Genomic DNA, 22,530 nt, shown 5'->3' with positions numbered 1-22,530 from the left:
TGAGTTGTGTATTGTGCCCTGTGCTTTTGTTTTGTTTGTTTTTTTGGAGTCATCTTAAACCATGTCTTGTCCCTGTGTGTGGTGCTTCATCTGTGGGAATCCTCCCTCTGCATTTCTAGTGTGTCGGCTGACACCTGCAGGCCACAGCTCTGAGCAAACATGCATCTTTGTCTTGTCTTGTGTGCTTGGGATGTCTGCTCTTGTCACCGTGTTGTAAATTAATTTATAAAAGTCTTCCCCAACCATCTTCTATTGCATGAGCTGCTTTAAATGAGTAGCAAATTTCTTCTCTTCCTGCAGTCCTGGGCCAGTAACTGGGTTGTTGTTTTTTTCTGGGGCTGTGTGGGTGAAGCATGTGAACTGTGGAACATTCATTAGGGTCAGGATGTGAGCAGATTTCCACAATTGTGTTCAAGCTAGCATTACCAGGCTTCCTGGCTGTCCTTTGCATCTCTTCGCAGTGCACAGTAGTTGCATAGAAAGTTTATTCCCACTGCTTCTCCTACCCAGCTATTTTTCTAGCCCCACTATAAACGCAGACTTATTTCCATAATGCACATGTTAAGAGTTTCGGGGTGAACGGGGAATTAATTAAATGCATTTTGCAGCCTGTTCACAATCAGTGATGGTCTATGGCATTTGCTGCTCTTCCTATCCCCCGCCCTCGCCCTTCTCCAAACACTTGTGGGCATAGTTGTTTTTTTCAGGCATTGAGGAAATTGTGATACCTATTACCTTGAGGTAGCTCCAAGTGCTCTAGAACCATGCAAATACTTCCCTGCTTTCTGTGTGGTGTTGGGGCATAATTTCTGACAGGGCCAAAAGGAAGTTGCGAGACAGGTAAGGAAGTGCCCTTTCTTGGTTGTGATTTCCATTGTTAAAAGCAGGCCACACGTTAGGGTTATGCAGAACAAAGCCATAAGGTCTGTGTAACTATGCAGCTTGCTTACTCTTTCATCATTATTATTATTTCTTAAACCTTTGTCCTGCATTTTCCCCAGGGATGGAAGCAAATTCCAATAAGAAGCATTGTGTTTTCCTGTTACCTCTCCCTTGGTTTCCACCCCCTCCTCCATATTGTCTTCTGTTCCAGACAAAACTAGAACTCACACATCAGAATTTTGTGGCCTAACTCTGTGTATGTCCACTTTGGGTGTGCCATGTGCTGTATAGTATCTCTTTTTGCTTTTAACTCTCTTGTTGAGACCTGTTTCATATGTTCTGCTGGTGGCGTGATAGAACCGGAAACCCACTTCTGCATAACCAAGGTACCACGTTGTTTGTTGTTGCAAAGCCACTGTAAGCAACACATTCCGTGGACAGAGCAGCTTGTGTGAAAAGTGTTCACTCCAAAGTGGTTTTCCATGACAGCTATGCTATCCATATTGCAAACGACACAGGCTGTAGTTGAGTAACCACCACCCCACCTCTTTAGCCTGGAAGACTACTCAGAGAGGAATTTTCTTTCGTGTTCGTCTCTGTATTCAGTACAACTGACCACATAAGGTACTGCCTTTCTCCCCAATATGATAACTTCACAGGTGGGGAGGAATCGATATGAAATTGTCATCCAGCATGCAGCAGAGTTGTTGTGCACTGCAGTTATGAACTGTAAAAAATAAATTCCAAGCATGAAGTCTCAGTTTCATAGAGTGGAGTCAGGACTAATTACACCAGGGTAAAAAATTGATTTCAGTCCATGCAGTAGGCCTCATTGGATTCATGTGTAGATGATGTCTCCTTCATACTGTCTCTGCTGTTAACTAAGACAGTTAACAGAGTTCCCTCTGTTCATTTGTAGCCCTGAATTCTCCATGAAATGTAGTGGAGTTCTTGGAGAAACTTGAGATAGTATGCCTTTGGGGCAAGTGAAACTTCCAAGTGTCTATGAATGCAGTTTATGAGGGTGGTGGTAGCAGCTGGGTCTTTTATTTTTATTTTACTTTGTCCTTGTGTATAGAAAGTCAGAAATTTTTTGTTTCGTTTTTGTTTCTACATTTTTTTACTCATGTAAATAGGGAAGCAAAAACACCTCCTTTTTTGTTCGTTTGTTTTCAAGGTGGGCACAAAGTTTCAGAGGAATTTCAACTTCCATACAAACCTGCCCATATTCAGGATAATCTGGGATTCAGGGTTGAAATTCCAAATTCAGTGAGCAAGAAATCTTAACCCTGCTGATTGGTCAGATTTCCTTAGCCTAATATGTGGGTTGCATAATATTTCTGTTCAAGTCTTGGGTTTAAAACCTCCTTAGGCACACAGTAACTGTGTTGAGTGCAGTTCTGGGCCAAATTACCATGAGTTACATTTGTTTTATGCAAAACATGGGCTTTAGGAGTGCAATGAATTCCTCTAAAGGAAACCCTGCCACCACCACTACCTCAGTGGCCTCTGCAAAGTCTATTTCGTACCTGTTTACAGCCCCAATATGTGCTACCTTACCACTACATAATCCCAACCAGTCTCATAATGAACACAACAATATCCCAGTGCTGTATAGCAAATCAGATTTGGCTATATGATGAAATCACTGGGGATGAATTCCTCCCATAGCCCTTGCTAAGGGGAAGGGGGAGAAGAGGGAACACACTGCTAAGGCAACCAGGTTATATTTCCCTAACTTGCTGTACTAGAATCCTAGATTTGGGCGAGACCTCCAAGGCAACCCAATCCATTCCACTGCTGATGCAGGAATTTTCTGCTGCAGCACCCCTGATGGGTGACCATCTAGCTTCTGTATAAAAATAGTTTTACAAGGAGGGACAAGGAAATGTTCATGAAGCCCACCCCATTTTTATCCCAACTCTTTTTGAAACGTGTAGGAGATCCTGTATGCCAGAGAACCCAGAACTTGGCTCTCTTGGGATTTTAAAGCAGAAACTTAACTATGCTTTCATGGTGACCACAAGGGCTAGTATTTTGACACTTTTAGAAATAAAGCAGATGTTCTCTGGCTGCCATTCTCTGCATTGTAGGGCTTTGATCTGTGCTGCAGTCCCAGCCACGGAAATTTCACATCATGCTTTCGCCTTGACCCTATTCTTGTACCTTCATGTGGATGTGACCTAAGCAGTTTTTAAGAGGCATTAGTATAAATTTGCAACTCATTTGTCCTACCGTGTCCCTAGAACCCTCCACCAACTGCAGTGTACAGTTTGTGCGGCAGTACCTTTATGCCAGTAGGCACCTGTTGGGTGAATTTGTTGGCCACAAAGTTGCAAGCAAATGCTGCTTTGCTGTTGTAAGTAGATATGCTGAGTTGTTGTCCTTGGGCATGTATAGGTGGTCTCATGTGTGCACTGGGGGTCGCCCTGTATCCCTCTGCTACACATGCATCCGCAGTACATGTATACTTGTGTGTGACGTGTTTGTATGTCTGCAAGCTAGCTGTTCATTCAGACAAAGGTGACATGGTCTTGCCTTTCTGAAGGCAAAACAGGTAGCCTGGATCTTGCTCATAGTTGTCTCCGTTGCATTCTCCCGCTTGGCAGCTGCCGGTGCTGCCTTGCTTTTGTTCCCCATTCCCCACCCCGGAACGTGAGCCATCTTCCCCTGGTTCTTTTTCCACGTGGATTCTTGCTGGTAGATTGGATTGGTCAAAGCACTTGGAATTCCCAGGCGTTGACCATGCCCATTGACTATTACTTTTTAATAGGTAATATCTATGCATGAGCCACTTCACAGGCAAAATTTTCTGCATGGAAATCATACGTGTATTTCGCCATGTGTACGTGCAGCAGGAACTTGCAGCTGGTCGAGACGACTTTTGAATTCATTGCACACAACCAAACTACATGTGAGATTCGCACTTTTAAATTTTTTTTTTAAAAAAAGTGCTGATGACTTCCGTGAAGAAAGTTTGCCTTGTGTGAAGCAGCCTTAACAACTGTATTCAAGGGGTAACATTCAACTTTTGGAATTTAAAAGACCCCCCTTTCTTTTATTGTCACTGTTAACTTTGAATATTGAAGGGATGGGGCAAGCAATGAAAGTAAAATATTTGAAACCAAACTTCAAGAGCTCTCGAGGCCTGTTTTACTAAGCAGTGTCTTTGGTGTGAATACTAGGCAGGTTGCATAATTTGTTGTTTTGAACTAGCAGGAGCCTGAGATGGATACAGCTTGGCCTTTATAGCCATCCTAATTAGCAAGGGAAACTTTCTGCTAACACTCCCATAAGACTGAGTTGAAGGGCAAGGGAACAGGCGTTCACAAAATGAAGCTTATTTGTGTCTCCTATTTCTCTCTGCAGCTGCCAAAAGCTTACTGAACAAGAAGTCTGATGGAGTAAAGGTAGGTTTTGGATTTTAGCCCACCCTCTTCCTTTCCAGTCTGTTCGACTAAAATTGCTGTCCTTGACCAGAAGCCCACGATCATTCCTGCACCAGAAAACAACTGTGCTTCTCCTCCTGTGGCTGTCTTCACCACTTTCCCACCTCAGTTCTGCTGTTTTACTGTGTCATTGATCTTTCTGTCTCTCCTAAGCCAGGGTTGTGTAAAAGATAGACTGGGCTCTAGTGGCAGATCCCTGGGTGATTTTGCAGTAGATTGGCAAGGGTTTCTGACTCCCGACTGTTTAAATATAGCAACACAAAATTAGTTCCCACCCAAAATAGGGCACTGAGAAGAAACAAGCTAAATAGGGGTTATGTGTGAAAGTACTGTAACAGGTTATTTCCTGAAGAAGTGTGCATGCACACGAAAGCTCATACCAAAATAAAAACTTAGTTGGTCTTTAAGGTGCTACTGAAGGAATTTTTTTATTTTACTTCGACCCAGACCAACACGGCTACCTACCTGTAACCAGGTTATTTCCTGTTATTGAAAATAAATTCCTAGGCTCAGAACATGCTCAGAGGCTCCCTTGTTCTTTAATTCTGCCGGCTATGTTTTTCGCTTTGGTTGGTGAATCTTTGGGTTCTAGTATAGTAGTAGTAGTAGTAGTAGTAGTAGTAGTAGTAGTAATATCTGGCAAGTCTGAAGTCTGCCCAGCCCTGCTATACAGCTTCTGGAATTGATGTATGAGTGTGTTTATGTTTAAATATATAAATTAAAATGGTATGGAAGATTTCATATGCTGTGAATTCACTGTGTCTCATTGTGGAGTTTGAAAAGAAGACAATGGTGATGTTGACATATTGGAGAATAAGAATCCATAAAATGAGATTAGTAAAGCGTTAAGACCCAGTACGTAATTCAGTTTCCATAGTTGATCAGGGTTTTGTTGAGAATGCGTATACATTTCATTTATTAATTACTTTTATAAAAAAAAATTTATAAGCCACCAATTCATAAGGAAAATGTCAAAGTAGTTCGCAACAACTGTACATTAAACCATACCATAAAAACCATACAAAAAAAGTTAAAATCAGATTACTGTTGTGGAAAGGTGTATTCTTATTTGCATGCATAAGCCTAATGGGACAGGAAAGTTTTCAGCAGGTGCTTCAAAGTTGAAACAGGAGAAGCCTGCTGAACTTCTACTAGCTGAGTATTCCACAGGACAGGGCTGACTCTAAAGGCTTGGTTCCTTGTTCTCAAATAATCCTCGCTGACTCAGAGAACAACCAGCAACATCTGTGGCAGATGATCCTAGTGATCAAACTGGAATGTAAGGGTCAGGCAGTCCCTGAGATACCCAGGACCTGATCTGTTCAAGGCTTCATAAATTAATACAAGATTTCATATTTTTCTCTACAACGAAGGACGAGAAGAATTCCTCCTGCATGTTTGTTTTTAATTTAGGCTTCTCTTATTTTTGAAGCCGCTATTAGATTTTCTGACCCTTGCACTCATCAGATCAGTGGTCGGCACAAAAGAGGAGCCAACCAAATAGAGAAATTAGCTTTACAGAAACTTCTTCCTTTTGGGGGTGTAGGGAAGTGAAGTTCCATTTGGGGGGGGGATAGAAGTCTCCCATTGCCCATGAAATTGTCTGAACCTCTGACCCTGAAGCTCCTTGCATGTGTGTGAAGAAGTCTGCCCTAACTGTACATGTTTCCCAATTTTGACTCTGTCCTGCTACTGCTAAATAGGCAGCGTTTCCTTCATTTCATCTCCACAGTTCATATGTAAGATACAGGAGCGTTGCTCCTGTTCCATACAAAGTGAAAGACATCACCCTAATATGATACCCCTGTGATGTTCTAATGAATTCTTGACTATTGATTATTCTCCCCGTTTGCTTTTCCTGTGAGTATTTGTGTTGGCTGCAAGTAATTGTGGTTGTGCTTATCTCACAACAAGTGCAGCAAATGAACTGCTTTCTTTGGGATAATTAGCTTTTCTGTGGAATTTACCATCCTGAATGCTGTTTCCAAATTAATTTCAGTGTTCTTTTCCTATAATCTCTGCTGGTTATTTTAGCTCCTGCTGGGGAAAGAGGCAGGGAGATAGAATAGGATAAAGCTTCATAGTAATGAGGAGATAATTTAATGGTGTGTGATGTACTGTTCTAGAGAGGAAACTAGATGTTCACGGGTGTGATTTCTCTTAGAATTCCATTAATTTTCCTTTGTCTGTGGATTTCTTTGTTGTTCACCTAGGACTCTGGGTTGTTGTTGTTGTTTAATCGTTTAGTCGTGTCCGACTCTTCGTGACCCCATGGACCAGAGCACGCCAGGCACTCCTGTCTTGCACTGCCTCCCGCAGTTTGGTCAAACTCATGTTCGTAGCTTCGAGAACACTGTCCAACCATCTCGTCCTCTGTCGTCCCCTTCTCCTAGTGCCCTCAATCTTTCCCAACATCAGGGTCTTTTCCAAGGATTCTTCTCTTCTCGTGAGGTGGCCAAAGTATTGGAGCCTCAGCTTCACGATCTGTCCTTCCAGTGAGCACTCATTCACCCCATTAACTTATTTATCCTGGTTTGTTGAAATACTTCATCTGAACTAGAGAGAAGTGTGTGTGCTTTTGGCAAATTCTTTTTAGCTCTTGTAGAAATGTACTCTTCATCCTATATAGTTGTAGAGAAAGCAAAGTAGCTAGTTTTACTCACAATTTCTGCTTTCTTCCATAAGTCTATATTGGGCAGCTTAAAAAGTAACTTACCATTGAAGCCAACACTTGTTGAGCAAGGGATGAGAAAACCTGCCTCGGATGCGCTGGAGTTAACAACCTAGAAATTTGAGTTTTAAAATGTCATACTGGAAAGGTTGTGTGACCTGGTGTTGCAAAGGAGCCAAGAGACTGGATTATGAATCAATAGTATATCAATCTTAATTGACGCATCTACTATGAACGCATCACATGATTTTAGCCAAGCTACTTTCAACTTCAGGATAATGCCAATTTACTCAACATGGTTGTTGTAAGGATTGTAACAGGAGAATTTGTACGAAGCACTCTGAACACCCGAAAGCAACATGTAAAACTATTATTGCGTATTTATAAACATTGTGCAATATATAGAAATGTGTTACTGTTATTGTTATTGTTGCTTTTAGTAATAATCAAATAAGGGGGGAAACAATTCGCCCTATTTGAGGATAAAGGGAAAAGGCAGTGGTTTTCTCTCAAGTGCGGATAGGACACACTGGCAAACAGCCTGGCTTCTCCAGGCAGCAGACAGGGTCAAAATTAATGACATCATCCAGAAGGAGGGGGCTCCTACTTGCCCAGACTAGCCTTGCCTCAGTGACAGAAGTCAAAGGGCTCGCATTTGTCTGTTCAGGTGCGTGTACCTGAACCATCCCACAGAATGCACGGAGAGTAGAATTTTGTTGCTTAAATTCCTTCACTTTGCGGTGGAATGTGGGCAGACTGCCTCACTCTTAGTTGTTTTGGAGTCGTGCACCCAAGCGAGAGAGCCATTGTGGTGTAGGGGTTAAGAGTGGTAGACTCGTAATCTGGGGAACCGGGTTCGTGTCTCTGCTCCTCCACATGCAGCTGCTGGGTGACCTTGGGCTAGTCACACTTCTCTGAATTCTGTCAGTCCCACCCACCTCACAGGGTGTTTGTTGTGGGGGAGGAAGGGAAAGGAGAATGTTAGCCGCTTTGAGACTCCTTCGGGTAGTGATAAAGCGGAATATCAAATCCAAACTCTTCTACTCGTTGACTCTTTGGGTATTGCCTCTGTTCTGTATTGTGGTGTTTTGCTTTAAACTGTTATGGCTGGCAGCCTTCTCAGAAATATAGTTGGTTACTTTTCTTGAATTTGTGCTCTGCATGGAGGGGTCTTCTTCTGGCACTGCTCTAGCATGGTTGAGGCAAGCAGGAGCCAACTCATCCTGGATGATGCCATCGGTTTTAATCCTGCCTGCTCCTAGGCGGAACCATCCCATTTCTCAGGCTAACCTACTTCCACTAGGAAGAATTAGAATTTACAGATAAGTGACAAAACCCCACCCTTTCATTTATATGCAAGCCAGTTTAGGGTAAATAATCCCTTGACTATAAGAGCAGTTCAGCCAATGAGACGTAATTCCTAGGGATGTTTAGGACTCTGCTTCCTCAACGGAACGTGATTTTCTGTGCTTCCTAAGTAATGGTAGTTCAGTCATGGTGGTGTTTTATTTCATTTGTATCCCATCCTCTCTGTATAGTGTTTTATTCTTGAAATTAGCCCATGAAGTAGGTTCAGTTGAGAGGTGGTAACTGGGCCTAAGGGGAGCTTTATGCATGACTCGGAAAATGAAGCCAGGGTTTCCCTACCATCCTGTCCTCTATGTCATCCCCGAAGTGCTGAAACTCGAGTCCTGTGGTCAGTTCTGGACATCCAGAAGAATGTGAATAAGCTGAAAAGGAATCGGAGGAGAGTGAACAAATCAATTGAGATGCTTAGTAAGAACATTATTGGGGTTTTTTATGTTTTACAAGACTACAGAAGATAAAATGAGTAGTTGTCTTAAATCTATGTAAATCTCAAGGGAGGGGATTAGCTTAAATGTTAGGGAGAAGGCAGCTCGTGAGGCTTTTTCAGATAAAAGCTAAGGCTAGGGGGATCATTTTGATATAGGAGATCTATGTTGAGTCAGGGGATTAAATCAGGTAACACTTGGGTCTAGAACCCCTGTATTTGTTAAGGAGAAACTGATGAGGTAAGGGCTTGCATTATTTACATTTTTCTTTTACTGAAATCATTGTAGTCTACCAGTAATCTACCATTGTAGTCTGCCAGCGTGTCTTCAAAGTTACAAAGAGAGCAGATGCAGGATGTTTAAACAGTAAAGGTGTAATAAATAGAGAATAATAATATACTAATAATGTGTATAATAATTGTTGTGATGTAGCAGGATTCTGATAAACCTTCCAATTTGCTGACGGAATGGAGCTGTCAGAATGTTTGCACACAAGCTTCTCTGAGTGAAGGGGAGATTGCCTGTCTATGATTAAACCTTACAAAGGCCCAAGTGCCAGAAGAAAGTCTGTGTGGCAAGCCGAGGCCAGGAGGAGGTCCCAGGAAATAGGGAAGCTAAGAGACAGGGAAAACCCAGTCAAGTTTACTGAAGTAAGTGTGCACTGAACTGAGAAAGAGGAACCTGCAGGGGGTGCAGAAGACAGAAGATGGGTGGAGGAGAAGGATATGAGGCAATGTCAACTCCTGACTTGAACTAGCTAGGCAGTTCCCAAAACCCACACTCAAAATCTCTTAAACTGCCATTATTAAGTGTAAAGCATCTAAAGTGTTTTGTGGCACTGTGCAGAGATGAAAAAGCAAAACATAACTCTGACCACAGACTTGAATCCAATAGACTTCATACAAACGGAAAAAGTGACGGGGTGGGAAGAAGAAAATGATAAAATTTAGACAGTGATTCTTCACAAAGTTGCATAAATAGTTCATGATCAAGTGGAGTGGCCTCTAAGAGAGACTTTTCTGTGGGATGAGGAATGAAGTGCCGTTGGTCCCTGCCAATCCCCTGGAGTGGGTCCTGCTGTCTCCCCTTCCTTCTCCCCTTGCTCTGTGATTATTTGTGCTAGTGTAATGGGGCTGTCACACTGAAGCTATTTGCTCTGCTTTTCCTTAACTGCCCGTGATAAGGCATGCTTGAGAAGACCCACTATGGCATGCTTTGAGAAACTCCGCATGGCTTTGTATTCTACCTTGACAATACACTTGCAGTTCTGAGAAGAATTCCCATGTCACAAAGCACTAAATCAAGAAAGATGTTCTGAATGTCCTTGGGTAGGGTTGGGCAATATCCAGTTTTCAACATCGCAATATATCACCAGCTAAACATCATGATATACTGATATATCATGCTCTCTGAAAAAGGAGCTATGTAGAGGAATTGGCTGGCTTCATGGTTTTTCTCACATCGTGATTTTTGCATCACACACACACACACACACAAACTGGGCAAGGTATCGGTATTTGAAGTTCACATTGTGGTAACGATTTCATACTATTCAGCAGGGCGATATATCGCGAATCACAATGTGTGCATGTGCTATGTAAAAAATCGCAATGTGGGGAAAACCATGAAGCTGGTCATTGCTTGCCTCGTGATTCCTTCTGCCCCTGTTGCTCTGTACTATAAAATAACAGTTGCAACAATATGTTAAAGGTAAGTAAAAATGTCTCAGTTTTAGACCCCTAAGTAGCAGCAGTTTTTCAGGACATTACTTTGTTCACCTCTACATAATTACATCCTTGTTTCAGACATCATGATATATGGGTATATCACAATGTTTAGCTGGTGATATATTGCGATGTTGAAAGCCAGACATCGCTCAGCCTTAACACACATCATGATTCACAATACATTGCCAGGTCAAAAATTATGAAACCGATTATCACGATATGGAATGCAAAACTGGTTTTGGATAATATATCGCCCAACCCTATCCTTAGACACGAGGTGTGTTAAGAACAAGACTGCAATGCGGCCAACTTATGGCCCCATCCAGCTTCAGTGCAATGCATGCATTGAGGCCATCAAAACAATTAATTAATTGATGCTTTGTTCCATAGAAATCCACTTTCCCCATGCAGATTCGGATACTATAAGGCAAAACCACAACAAAAAATGATAAAACAAAAACTAAACAGAATAAGCCCCATTGGAAATCAATGGGACTTCTGAGTAGACATGCATAGGATTGTGTATGTAAACCTTTTAGTAGCAGCAGCAGTCATCAGGCAGTATCCCCACACACCACGATCCTGCTTTTTGAAATGCATGTGTAATTGCTTAAACACAATTAATATGATGTGCAATTCAGTGGCCATTATGTGGGTTTCTCTGCAGAGTCAGAACACATATCTACATGCCCCCAGAAGGTTGTATAACAGGCAGCTGGGAAATGGAATTATCTTGATTTCTTTATTGGTGCAGAGGGAGGGAGCAGGGGGTGAGAGTAGGATTTCCAAATGAGACTGTGGCCGGTGCCACATGTGGGTAACAGTTGTTTCCAGAAAGGAAAGAGGAAACATAATCTGGGTGGATCGCTTAAGCAGTAAGCATGGTGCAATGCTAATCATGCTTCTTTCCTGCAATCTCTGGCTTTCCTCATCTTCTTCTCTTGTTGCCCATCAATCATTGCAGGCTGGTACTTAATCTTACTCTCCTGCCAATGTACCTGGGAAGTGCCTTGCACATTCTCAGCCATGCTTGTTTTATGCTTCATTATTTTTTATCGGAATTGTTTCAGAAAATGCCACATTTCTCTCTTTTTGGAGCAGGCAAAAAAAGGGGCTCATAAACTCTCTGGTCTCACTCGATGAAACCTAGCTGTTTCCATTCACACAGACCCCTCCTGCTGAGCGTGCCTAAGTGCCTTTTTCTCTGCACTCCTGTTGGAGCACACACTTGACATCTTCTTGTCTGACCCATCGTGCATCTGTGCGGAAGTGTCTCTGATCTAGTTTCTTCTTTTCTGTGCAAGTTCCCAGGGCTGTGCTCTGTGAGTGACATCTGCCTTGATTCTGATGACAAGAATCAAAAGGGTAGGGTGTTGTTACATGCTCAGTCAGTCTCTTTGGCTCATCCTGAAAACTATTGCTATGGGCAGAATGCTGAAATGCTCCTTTCTCTGGAAGATCACAAGCATGCTTTCTAGGTCTGTGGGTGCATTTGTGCATACCTTGGAATTGCAGCTGTAATTGTCATTGTAAGCCACCTTCCCAGTACAGGCGAATTAAACATTCCTTATTTGTGTGAGGAAATATATGCTTGCCACCTGACCAGATGAGGGCAGTTTTGAACAGAAAGACCAAGGCTAAGGGGTTGAAACGCCAATTGTCCATTGCCCATCGTTACCATATTGAATAGGCAGTTCAGAAGTGTGATTTCTTTGGATGGAAACTGTGTGGTTTACGGGGAAACTTTCCTCATCCTTTGCTAGATTGGGAATATTTTGAGAAGAACATATCGCCAGTTTCCGTATCTCCCATGTCACATTGGCTGCATTTTTTTTTAACTCTTGCTCAGTTTGGAATGCTGTCTCGCCAGGTTTATGATCTCTGCCTTCCATGTGCCCAAATGTTTGTGCCATCTTGATCCTTTCTTGGAGGAGCATGATTGGCAGCAGGGTCTGTGCTGACACACAAGTGCCAACATTTCCTCTGCTTCTCTTCTCATCTCTTTCTTTCCTTCTTTTTTTCCTCCTCTCAATGGTGTGTCCAGAAAAGGAAGTCAAGCTCCAGCGTGCATTTGATGGTGAGCACCTCCCATAAAACTGCCTGTGACCCTGTGCAATCACCATTCTCATGCCATGCACGTCCAGCTTGTGCTCATCACCCCCTTCACATAGCATGTCTGGGCAAGGGGTGGGGCTGGGGGCTGGTGGGAAGGGGAGACATCTTGCACTTCGAAAGGTCCATGTTCTCACGGAAAGGATCATGCTGTAGACAAGGCCCTTGGGTAAGGGTTTGACTTGGTTCTGAAAGATGGGCACCTTAAATTCAGCTTTTGATATTGAGTGAACTGATAAACAGCCTCCCAAGCTGGATCAGCTGTCCGCATAGCCTTACCCTGGCCAAGAAGAGCATGGTCTCTGCACTCTCGTCTGGGCATGGAACCTTGGGTATTTCATTGCAGAAGTGCTGAAATGGACACAGGAGCCGGCATTGCACTGCGCTAGCGCTACCTTCCTTGGTGGTGAGCAGCCCTGCAGTGCAGAACAGACGGCCTTTTCCTCGTGTCCTGGGTGAAAAGATGCAGCACCATGGTGTGGCTCACACCCATCATTAACTTCCTGTTTCCTCCCAGAATTCTGTGCCTAAGACCCTCTTCCGTAACACAGTTGTTTTTCCCGTCTTCTCCCTTCCACTTCAGTGCTCCTCCCGCACCAAAAAAATTCCAAAAGTATATGGTTGGTATTAATGCCAAAATGAGTTGGCATTAATCACATATCTGACAACTGTTCCCATTCATTTCCCCCTTCATAATGAATGTGTATTTCCCCCCCGGATGTGCTGGATATATAATGCAACCAAATGTCAAAAGAAGTAAGTCTCATTCTATGTCGCTCGTCATATGAAGCTCTCGCTTCCTTCAAGCAAAATTCTGATTACATCAGCACCCCTCTCCTAGCTTTCCTTAGGGATTGCTTTGGGTAGCTTTTGGGAAGGGTAGTGGCTGAGCCAAAGCTTTAGACTTCCTTCATGGGGGGGGGAAGACTTCCTGCACTCTCAACAGCTCCATCTACAGACAAGAAACAGAGTCTAGGTAAAGCTCCTGCTATGCTCACCTCCTCAGGTTTTAATTTTAGGGTGCCCCCCCGCCGCCGCCGCCCCCATCAGAGTCTCCTCTTTCTCACTTCCCTGTAAATGAAAGTCAGCTTACAAGGAGGGTGGGGGATTGTAAGTACTACCACTACACTTCCAGCCAAGATTTTGCCTTCAGGACCAAAGCAGCGTATAACTCAGAGCAATATATAACACAGAGCAAGAGCAACCATGAGGCAGATAGAGGGCAGTGTTACAGTCTGTCACAATGCAGTACCTGCTGAATGTGCCATGATGATGATGATGATGATAATTTTATTATTTATACCCTGCCTATCTGCCTGGGTTTCCTCAGCTACGCTCGGTGACTTACAGAATACATGAAACATAATAAAGCATCAAACATTAAAAACTTCCCTAAACAGGGTTGCCTTCAGATCTTCTAAAAGTCAGAAAGTTGTTTATTTCCTTGACATCTGATGGGAGAAGGTCAGCACCAACACTGATGAGTGCTCATCCAAACCTTACCACCACCCGCCAATTCCTGGACAAGGAAGAAACAGCACCACAACCTACCTAGTAGAATGGTCCTAGCTACTTTCCAAAGTGCACAAGAGGATGCTGCTCCATGCTCCCCCCCTCAACAGAGATTACCAGCTAGAGTAACACTCATTGGAGTCAGTAGATAGTGATTGGCCTCAATGTTAACTTTCTGCCGAGTGAGGCTTTCTACATTAGGCAGGGAGATCGTCACCATTTGGCCTCAGGGTTTTGTTATCATTCCAAATCAAGATCCCAGCGCACCATGTGTCCATGACACAGGTACTTGCTCCCTGTCTCCTCATTGGGCTGGACAGTACCTGGCCTAATCTTAATGAAGGTGGGATATCTGGTTATAGCCTAGCCATCTGACACAGCAGGATGACTCCTGGAGAATACAGGTGGTCTCTTCATCAACAGGTTTTGTGCTTGCTACTATAAAGTAAAAACAGCAGAGCTGGCCACGTCGCCATTGAATGCTCAGCTGGAGAAGTTCATGGTAAAGCATCAATGCAAGTACACCATAGGAACAAATGGCCTTGATGCAAGGTGGCAGGTTGGGCTGTTGTCTTCTCACTTATACCTCCTGAACCCCTTAGTTAGTACTTCTGATGACACAAGAGCAGAACAGGAGGTGGACATTGTTCCTAGTGGCCCCTGCCCTCTGTAACAGCAAAGTTAAAATTTTGTATATCATGATAACTGCACCAAAGTTTCCCTCCATATGTGGGCTAAATGATCTTAAGGTCATGTTCTCTATAGGAAACCACTCTCTTCCGTCTTGCTCATTATCAGCAGTGCCCAGCTTGTGTTTCCAGTTGCTGCATTGGGAAGATAGTAAATCAGCATATGAACGAACTCTATGCCTGCCTGCCACTATTTCTATTGTGTATGCCAGTTGCTGTCAAGGCAGACAACTGGCTGCCCTCTCACATGTCTGTTAATAGCAGGTTTAATGTGAAGGTCCACTTTCTCTTGTGAATTCTCCGCATAACCTATGTGTATGTATTTGACCTGTCCTCAGTCTCTGATTTGGAATACTGCTACTACTGATTTCCAATGCATTCAGCCCAATCCTATGCACACTAACCTGGGAGTAAGCCTCACCGAACACAGCAGAGCTTACTTTCAAGTAAGCATGCATAAGGTTGCAATGTTAAGGTAGCTCAGGTGACTTTCCCTTCTGCATCTCTTTGTGAGAGTCAAAGATGTGGCAAAGACACCACAAGGTCCCTTGCATATGGTGAGTGCTTTTCTTGGCTGCACCGTTGCTTAATGAGATTTTGGGTTTACTTTGTTGGGGTGCAGTTCTTCATTATAAAAACAGGGTTGGGTTTTCCAGCTTGAGAGCTGTTTTCCTTTTCAGGTGGAACCAGAAGCAAAAAAATAGTGGAAGCAACGGATGGGTGTCTTAGCTTTTTGTACAGTAGGCTGTGTTCCAGTCAGTCAGGTGTCAGTGGCTTCTGCACCCCCACAATAAACACATCCCTCCACCCAGAGGGCACAGAGTGCAGTGGATGAGGGGCTTGCCCTTGTCCAGAGACACCCATTGGACTGCATTCACGGCCTAACAAGACCCTAGGTTCTCCACTCCTGTTTTAAAGTATTAAGAATAATCTTCAATAGGAGCTGAGTGGGCCGTTTCCACACACACACACCCATGAATAGATTTTATTAATTTATATATTTTCAAAAAGATCTTCATTTGGCATCTATCCCGTGTTAAATACCAGAATTCTTAAAGAAAAGAGAGCGAGAGAGGTGCTTGCAGCATAGCAAGGAAGAAAATCAGCGGGATCCTAAGTGTGGGAATTAAGTCTTCATTCACAAAGACTTTGTTTTTAGGAAAAGCAATGAGGCAGCAAGAAGATTTGCTACTGGTTTTATTTGTAACCATTATATCTGCTGTGATGTGCACATTGTCCCATGTGGTGGAAGGTACAGAAACACACGTGTTACTGTCTGTTTTTAATTTGCATCTCGAAGGTATGTGAAACGTCAGGCCTAGCTGGTGCAAATGAACATATGTTGAAACCCAGTTTTACACTTGCTTTGTCTTTCTCTTTTTATCATGGGTTATGGGGGGAGAAAACGAGAACTGGATTAACCAAAGCAGAGCTGTTTCCCTGTGTAGGGTTGCAGCCACGAGGGGATCTGGGGCAGAGATACCACCTCCCCAGCCAACTTGGAGGCATCTCATGACCTCCCTTGGGAGAGGTTAATAGTTCTCATGGACCTTTTAGAACTTGAAAACCTCTAACCCACATAGCATAGTGAACAGTTTCGATATGTGGGTTAAGGAAGTCTGCCGGTGAGTGTGCCCTGAGCATAATTCTAACAGAGCAGAATTCTGGAAAGCACAGCTTCAATGGCTTGCATGTCGGTTCTGCTTACACATGCTACAGAGTGGGCGTGGTTAAAGTCGGAACATGCTTAGGGTTGGTTGCAATGCCTCTCCATGAAGCTGAGATTTGTGTGGGGTTATTTACAGGGTTTGCGTTCAGCTTGTACTTGTTGCACCTGCTCAACCCATTACTCACACTTGGCGGTGTTAAAGCGACATTCCCATGATGCAGTGCCACACTGGTGCAGTGTGGGAGCGTATGTGTGTGTGAGAGAGGGGGGGACTCAAAGAACCATGTTGGCAGGGCTAATTAATTGGAAAGGTCTTTTCCCACCCTATCCTCATCTTGGTGGGGTTGCTCTCCCACATGGTTGCTTGATTTCCTCTCTCAAACACAGCAAAGTGACATTGTATAATGGGGAGCCATCTCCAATGCCTTGGAGTTTGTATTTGAAGAGGGCTCACTGTGTCGGCCAGTACCTGTCAAGTAAATAAATTAGTTGTGGGTTATCCCAGGTTACAAAAATCTCCCCAACTTTGTCTGTAATTTTCTGTTGCCCTCTTCCTATAGACGTATATGCTATCATTACAGGTGATCCTTGACACTTCTTCTGAATATCTTGATGATTGCATGGTTGGCCACCATGAAACACTGTGTTTTTTCTAACTCGTATTGCAAATTGATGTGTTAGTGCATATGGAACTACTGCAAGACTACTGCCCCGGGGGGGGGGGCGGAGCTTGGTACCAGTTGAAATGCATAATAGTGGAGCAGCCATGGTGCTATTGTGGCGAAGGTGCTTGATAGAGCAGGTTAATAAGATATTTCTGTGTCAGTATAATTCTGTTTTGCCAAAGGGTATCTGCCTCTCCCATTATTTTATCATGTATTTATTACACTTTTTCTAAAGAGCTCAGAGTGACTTTCATATGCTTCCTAGGCAGTCTCCCAACCAGGACCAGATTTGCTTTTAGTTTCAGCGGTAGAATTGCATCATGTACCTTCAGACTACGCTCTGGGCCTGTGCAATACATTGTGAACTGCAAATATACAACTTCCAGTTGTCTCAGATTTCCAAATGACTTCCCTGTGGATACTACAGACTAAATAAGTTTCAGCTCGACAGTGACTCCCATAGTAGGATAGTCATTCGACTAGTTCATCTTATCTGCTCCTTTCTCAGTCTGCTCTTTGGCAGCCAGGAAAGGGTTGGGCTGGCCTCTGCTGTGCATCGCCAAGGAGACCAAGCATCCGGGTTTGCCTGCTTCTTGAAAAACATGCTTCTAGACCACAACCTATACATTTCTGGCTTACCTGAATTCGAGCAGGATTGCTCATACTGGGAAATAATTGGGCTGGGAGTCTTCCGCTCTTTGAGAGAGGCATATGAGTCAACTAGCCCTTGCAACTTCTAATGCTAGGATCCAGAACTGCGGGAAAGGAAGGAAGGAAGGAAGGACATAAAGTCAAGATATTTTAGTGAACTAGGTTTGTGTGAACATGAGTCCAACTTATGTCCAACATCAAAAACTTACGTGGAATTCTGGGAAGGTCATTGAACACATTGGTTTCTCTGGCCCACTGAGGGATTAGTCATTAATATCTTCCTTCTGCTCCCGCCACAAGGTTTCTGAATGTGACCAGCCACCAGGTTGTTCCATCCAACATATTGCAGTTCATCTGAATGTATTCCCTTCTCTTATCTCCTCCATCCCTTGGCTAAGTTAACACTCCTATTTAAGCTACTCATCTTCCCTTAAGTTCCTTGCCACTTTGCTTTTGGACTAACCCATCTATACGCATCTCGTTCTTTTCCCAATCCTATTTAATCTTCCGTGGGTATCTGGGTGCATCTTTGCCATGAAAGGTGGCAAACCAGGCATGACCTGTTCCACTACACCTTCTCCTGTTTCCTTTCCCCTCCACAGGTGACTTTGGGAAGGGACTGAGTTGAAATGTCTTGTTTGCAGCAATAGCAATGTAATGTTTTTTATGACTGTTTCCCAGCAGGGTGGGGGGGAAACTAAACCATCTGTTTTTCTGTCTTAGCCGCAGACCAACAACAAAGCCAGTGTAGTAAGCCCAGCAAAAGAATCACCCCCAGTGCAGATGTCCATGGTATCTTTCCCAACCGTTTATCTGCCCTTCTTTGGTTTTTACTTTTGGTTCTTACCCTTGCCCAGAATGCTGCTTGCTGCTGCTCCGTGTTTCTGCTTAATTCTGTCTGCAATCTCTTGCCCCTGGCTCTTATCCCAAGCTCCCTTGCAAGTGAGAGGTGCAGAAGCGCTGTGGTGTCTGTGTGTGAGGCCTGCAGTTTGTCCTGACAGATCTCGGTCCGTGTGCCTGATATAATTTGACCTCAAGGAGGCCATGATGGGGTGGTCAACGACATCCAGTCTCCAAAGAATGATGGAATTGGAAACTTCTGCCCTTGTCTTACTTGCACCGGGTTTTTCACTCTTCCCGATTAACATGCTTGCAGCGGGAGCACACATTCCTCTGTTTTTGACAGCTCAACCAATGCCCACTCTGGCCCTAATTTTAAAGACTTGGAAGTAGGCTGTGGGCCACAGAAATGGATGAACATTGTGGGCATTGTGATACTGTCATAGAATGTTGGAACAGAACTGGGCAAGTTTCTCAAAAATAATACAGGAATGACTGCAAGTTAGGAGTCTTAAGAGACTGGATAGTTGCTTTCTACTCCGTGTAATGCTTCGGAGAGGTTCCCCCTCCTCCTTGGGATGTTTCATAATTTTTAACCCCGTCCTCTACTCACTGTACCTCACCATGCGTTGGCTTTTAAAATGCTGCTCTTGTGACGCTCAGCTGCTCCCCTCCTCTTTTTGTTGAAAATGTCTCATTTTGGAAACTTCAGTTCAACCAACTGTGGGACTTTGCAACTTACCTACTCGAGCAGTTCTTTGCTATGGAGCTTTGGCTGCCATTTTTGTGGGGAAATTGCGAATGTCCTTCCAGAGTCATTTGTGGGGGAAACGTGGAGGCAAAGCCCTGCTTCTCCTCTCTGATCTGGGTGAAATGCTAATGCTGGCTTTTAAAAGTAATAAATAACCAGTATCCTCCGTGATTCACTAATTCTTGGGCACTGCTGGAAATATTCTAAGCTGAGGAAAGTTCACAAAGAAAATTGGGATATAGAGAGGCTTGTATGTATGGCTTTGTCTCCTTGCAAGTTTATCTATTACAATTGGATATTTCTCTTCCAAAACTCTTGAGTGGCCCTTTAAGGTGGGTGGGATGGGGTGGGATGTACTTACACCGTTTTAGGATAGAGGTGTTTGTGCTTTGGTCTTGTCACTTTGCTCTCCCAACAGGCACTACACGGAGGGAGAAAAGTTTTGGAGCTGACATCTGATACTTGTATTTCTGTCCTCTTTCAATTAGGAACCGCAAACTACTGTTGTGCACAATGCTAATGATGGCATAAAGGTAAGTGACAGATCACAAAGGACTTGTGTAGTCCCAAACACCCTTTTCACTGTCCCCCAAAACCGAGTCTAATAGAGTGCATCCAGACAAGCAGCGTCATAAACGAGATCTCTCCCAGTTTCTGTAACACATAGGAAACCTTACCTTGTGCCCTGAGATCTTTGCATTCTCTGTTTCCCTCTCCCTTACCCACACCAATGTGGGGTGTGTGAGTTTGAGGGTATGCACAACATAAGCTTTTGCTACAAATTCTGGAGAGAGCTGGGGAACTCGGTTCACCATCGAGTTGAGGTTTGCGTTTATACCCCTATGGCTTTCACAATATGTAGTTGCAGCATTTTGCTGTCCTTGTTCCTGGCCATTGTCCTGCTACCTCGTCTTAATTTCCGTAGCCTTTTCCTCTTTCAAATGTGGCCACATATGTGGTGCCACTTTAAAGCCCTGCCCCAGGCACCACTAAATTCTACCTCTTAAAAAATAAAATATCTAGGGCAGGGTTTCCCCTGGTAAAGGTCAGAATCCGAAGGTTCATATGAGAGGAGACACCTGTCACAGAATCATAGAATTGGAAGGGACCCCCAAGAGTCATCTAGTCCAACCCCCTGTAATGTAGGGGCCTGTGACCCTCTGATTTATTAATGAAGCCCTTTAAAGAATCATAAACAGTGCCTTCAATCAGTCTTGGAAACATTTTGTTTATTTGCTAATTTGATTTATTTCACAATATTTATGCACCATTTGATTGTTTTAAAAAACAACAACCTCAAAGTGGTTTACAAAAGATAAAGCAGTAAGATCAAGAAAAAAATGCAACCCTACTTTTAAACATACAAACGTTGACATACTAAAACAGATCGAAATTACTTCAACTGTCCTAAGCAGGCTTATCTAAACAGGAATGTTTATAGCAGGTGCCAAAAAAAGTACAATAAATTGAAGGCATGACCCATTTTTCTGAACATCCCCTCTAGTACCTTGGGGTTCCAGATGCATTTATATACAAGAAACTTCCAGAAGGCATGTACTACTTGAGCCCTATACTTTAATGACACTTCTTCATATTACGAAAATGAGTCTCCCCCCCCCTAACCCCCCCAAAAATATTACTAGCCAAGTATCTTCCTTTAAGTCACATTCCAGATCGTTGTTTCAGGGTATTCTTACACCTGTTTGGTTGTCCGGGTTCATATTTGAGCAAAAAGAAATTATAAATATTTGAAATTATACCTTTTGAACAGTGTGGAGAAATAAGAATTTAATTTCCAAACTCAGAAAGATCACACGTGGCAGAAAAGTGCTGATTTGTTGCCATGCGCACCAAGGGATGTGCATGTTTCCCCATTTCTCCTTTAAATTCCATTTCTTTGATAGGTTTCCCATTTATATAGAAATCTCTCAGCCTATAAAGCCCCCTGTCATGCATGTTTCGATACTTCCATCTACCAATCTTTCTTGCAGGGTTCTACGGAGAGCTGTAATACTACCACTGAAGATGAAGACCTGAAGGGTAGGTTCCTTGGCTGCAAGTGGGCAAGATAGCCCAGACTCACTGGCAGAGACAGAGCAGTTTTCCATGCCAGGCTCCTTGTTGACTGGTCTATGTTCCCCTCCCCTAGTTGTAGTTGGAGGAGTAAGTATAGTGGGGCAGTAGGCTGGCTGCCATAAGGATTTTGCTAGCTGAAGGACTTCCTGTTGTCTAAGGAAGGCATGTACGATTCTCTGCCTTCTTAAAAGTTTTTGAGATTTCACCTAATCCTGGGAGTTTGGGGGGTGCGGACTGCTATATCACCGCTCCTTACGCAAGTGCAAGGAGCTATTTGTAGACTAGTCCCACCGGCCAAAAATACGTAAGGAACCAACTTGCATTCTCTTCAGCTCATCAGAACATTTGTGTGAAATGGGGCCCGATCACAGATGGCTCACCATTTGGTTTGGAGGGAGGATGCTCTCTGCATTCCGTTTGTGAGAGATATTTGCCTGCGAGAATGTCTTGTATTCAAGCCTGCCTACCTCACCTAGCAGCTGTGCAGGAGTAAGACTCAGTACTAGGGGGCCACTGAATACAACAGCCTTCCCCAACCTTCAGTCCCCAGATGTGCCCAACTGGCATATTTAGTTAGTCTCCCATCAGCCCCTCCCAGCATGGCCAATGATTGTGATCCTGGGGTTTATAGTTCAGCAGCAGGCTTGAGGTTGGGGAAGACTGTGCTGTGATGGCATATCCCTCCTAACGTGAATGAAGGCTTAAGATGAGCAGCCAGAAGTTATTTGCTGGTCAGTAGGGCTTTCTCAAAGGATTTACCCCCATTTATAGTTCTTATATAACTCTGCCTCTACCAGTACACCCAGATCTGGAATCCCCGTGACGGGGTGAGCTCCCGTTGCTCTGTCCCAGCTCCTGCCAACCTAGCAGTTTGAAAGCATGCCAGTGCAAGTAGATAAATAGGTACCACTGTGGCTGGAAGGTAAACGGCATTTCCGTGCACTCTGGTTTCCGTCACGGTTTCCTGTTGCGCCAGAAGTGGTTTAGTCATGCTGGCCACATCACCCGGGAAGCTGTCTGCAGACAAACGCCAACTCCTTCAG

The 22,530-nt window shown here is 43.7% G+C and overlaps 1 protein-coding gene across 35 annotated transcripts in view; it reads left to right on the top strand.

The window, feature by feature from the left end:
- CAMK2G (calcium/calmodulin dependent protein kinase II gamma) overlaps positions 1–22,530 on the top strand; it is a 158,258-nt gene that overhangs the window by 121,000 nt on the left and 14,728 nt on the right. For 11 of the 35 annotated variants that reach the window (XM_088669482.1, XM_035138208.3, XM_035138198.3 and 8 more), the window contains 4 exons: positions 4,252–4,292; positions 18,544–18,612; positions 19,900–19,944; positions 21,403–21,451. In XM_088669482.1, coding sequence (XP_088525608.1) covers positions 4,252–4,292; positions 18,544–18,612; positions 19,900–19,944; positions 21,403–21,451 — 204 coding nt within the window. Of the gene's footprint in view, positions 1–4,251; positions 4,293–12,566; positions 12,600–18,543; positions 18,613–19,899; positions 19,945–21,402; positions 21,452–22,530 lie in introns of all 35 variants that reach the window. The other 24 variants (XM_035138207.3, XM_035138213.3, XM_035138188.3 and 21 more) reach the window with 3 other exon arrangements.

This window comes from Zootoca vivipara, chromosome 5, assembly GCF_965207765.1.
Source record: "Zootoca vivipara chromosome 5, rZooViv2.hap1.1, whole genome shotgun sequence".
NCBI lineage: Eukaryota > Metazoa > Chordata > Lepidosauria > Squamata > Lacertidae > Zootoca > Zootoca vivipara.
This window is presented reverse-complemented; position numbering and strand designations above follow the sequence as displayed.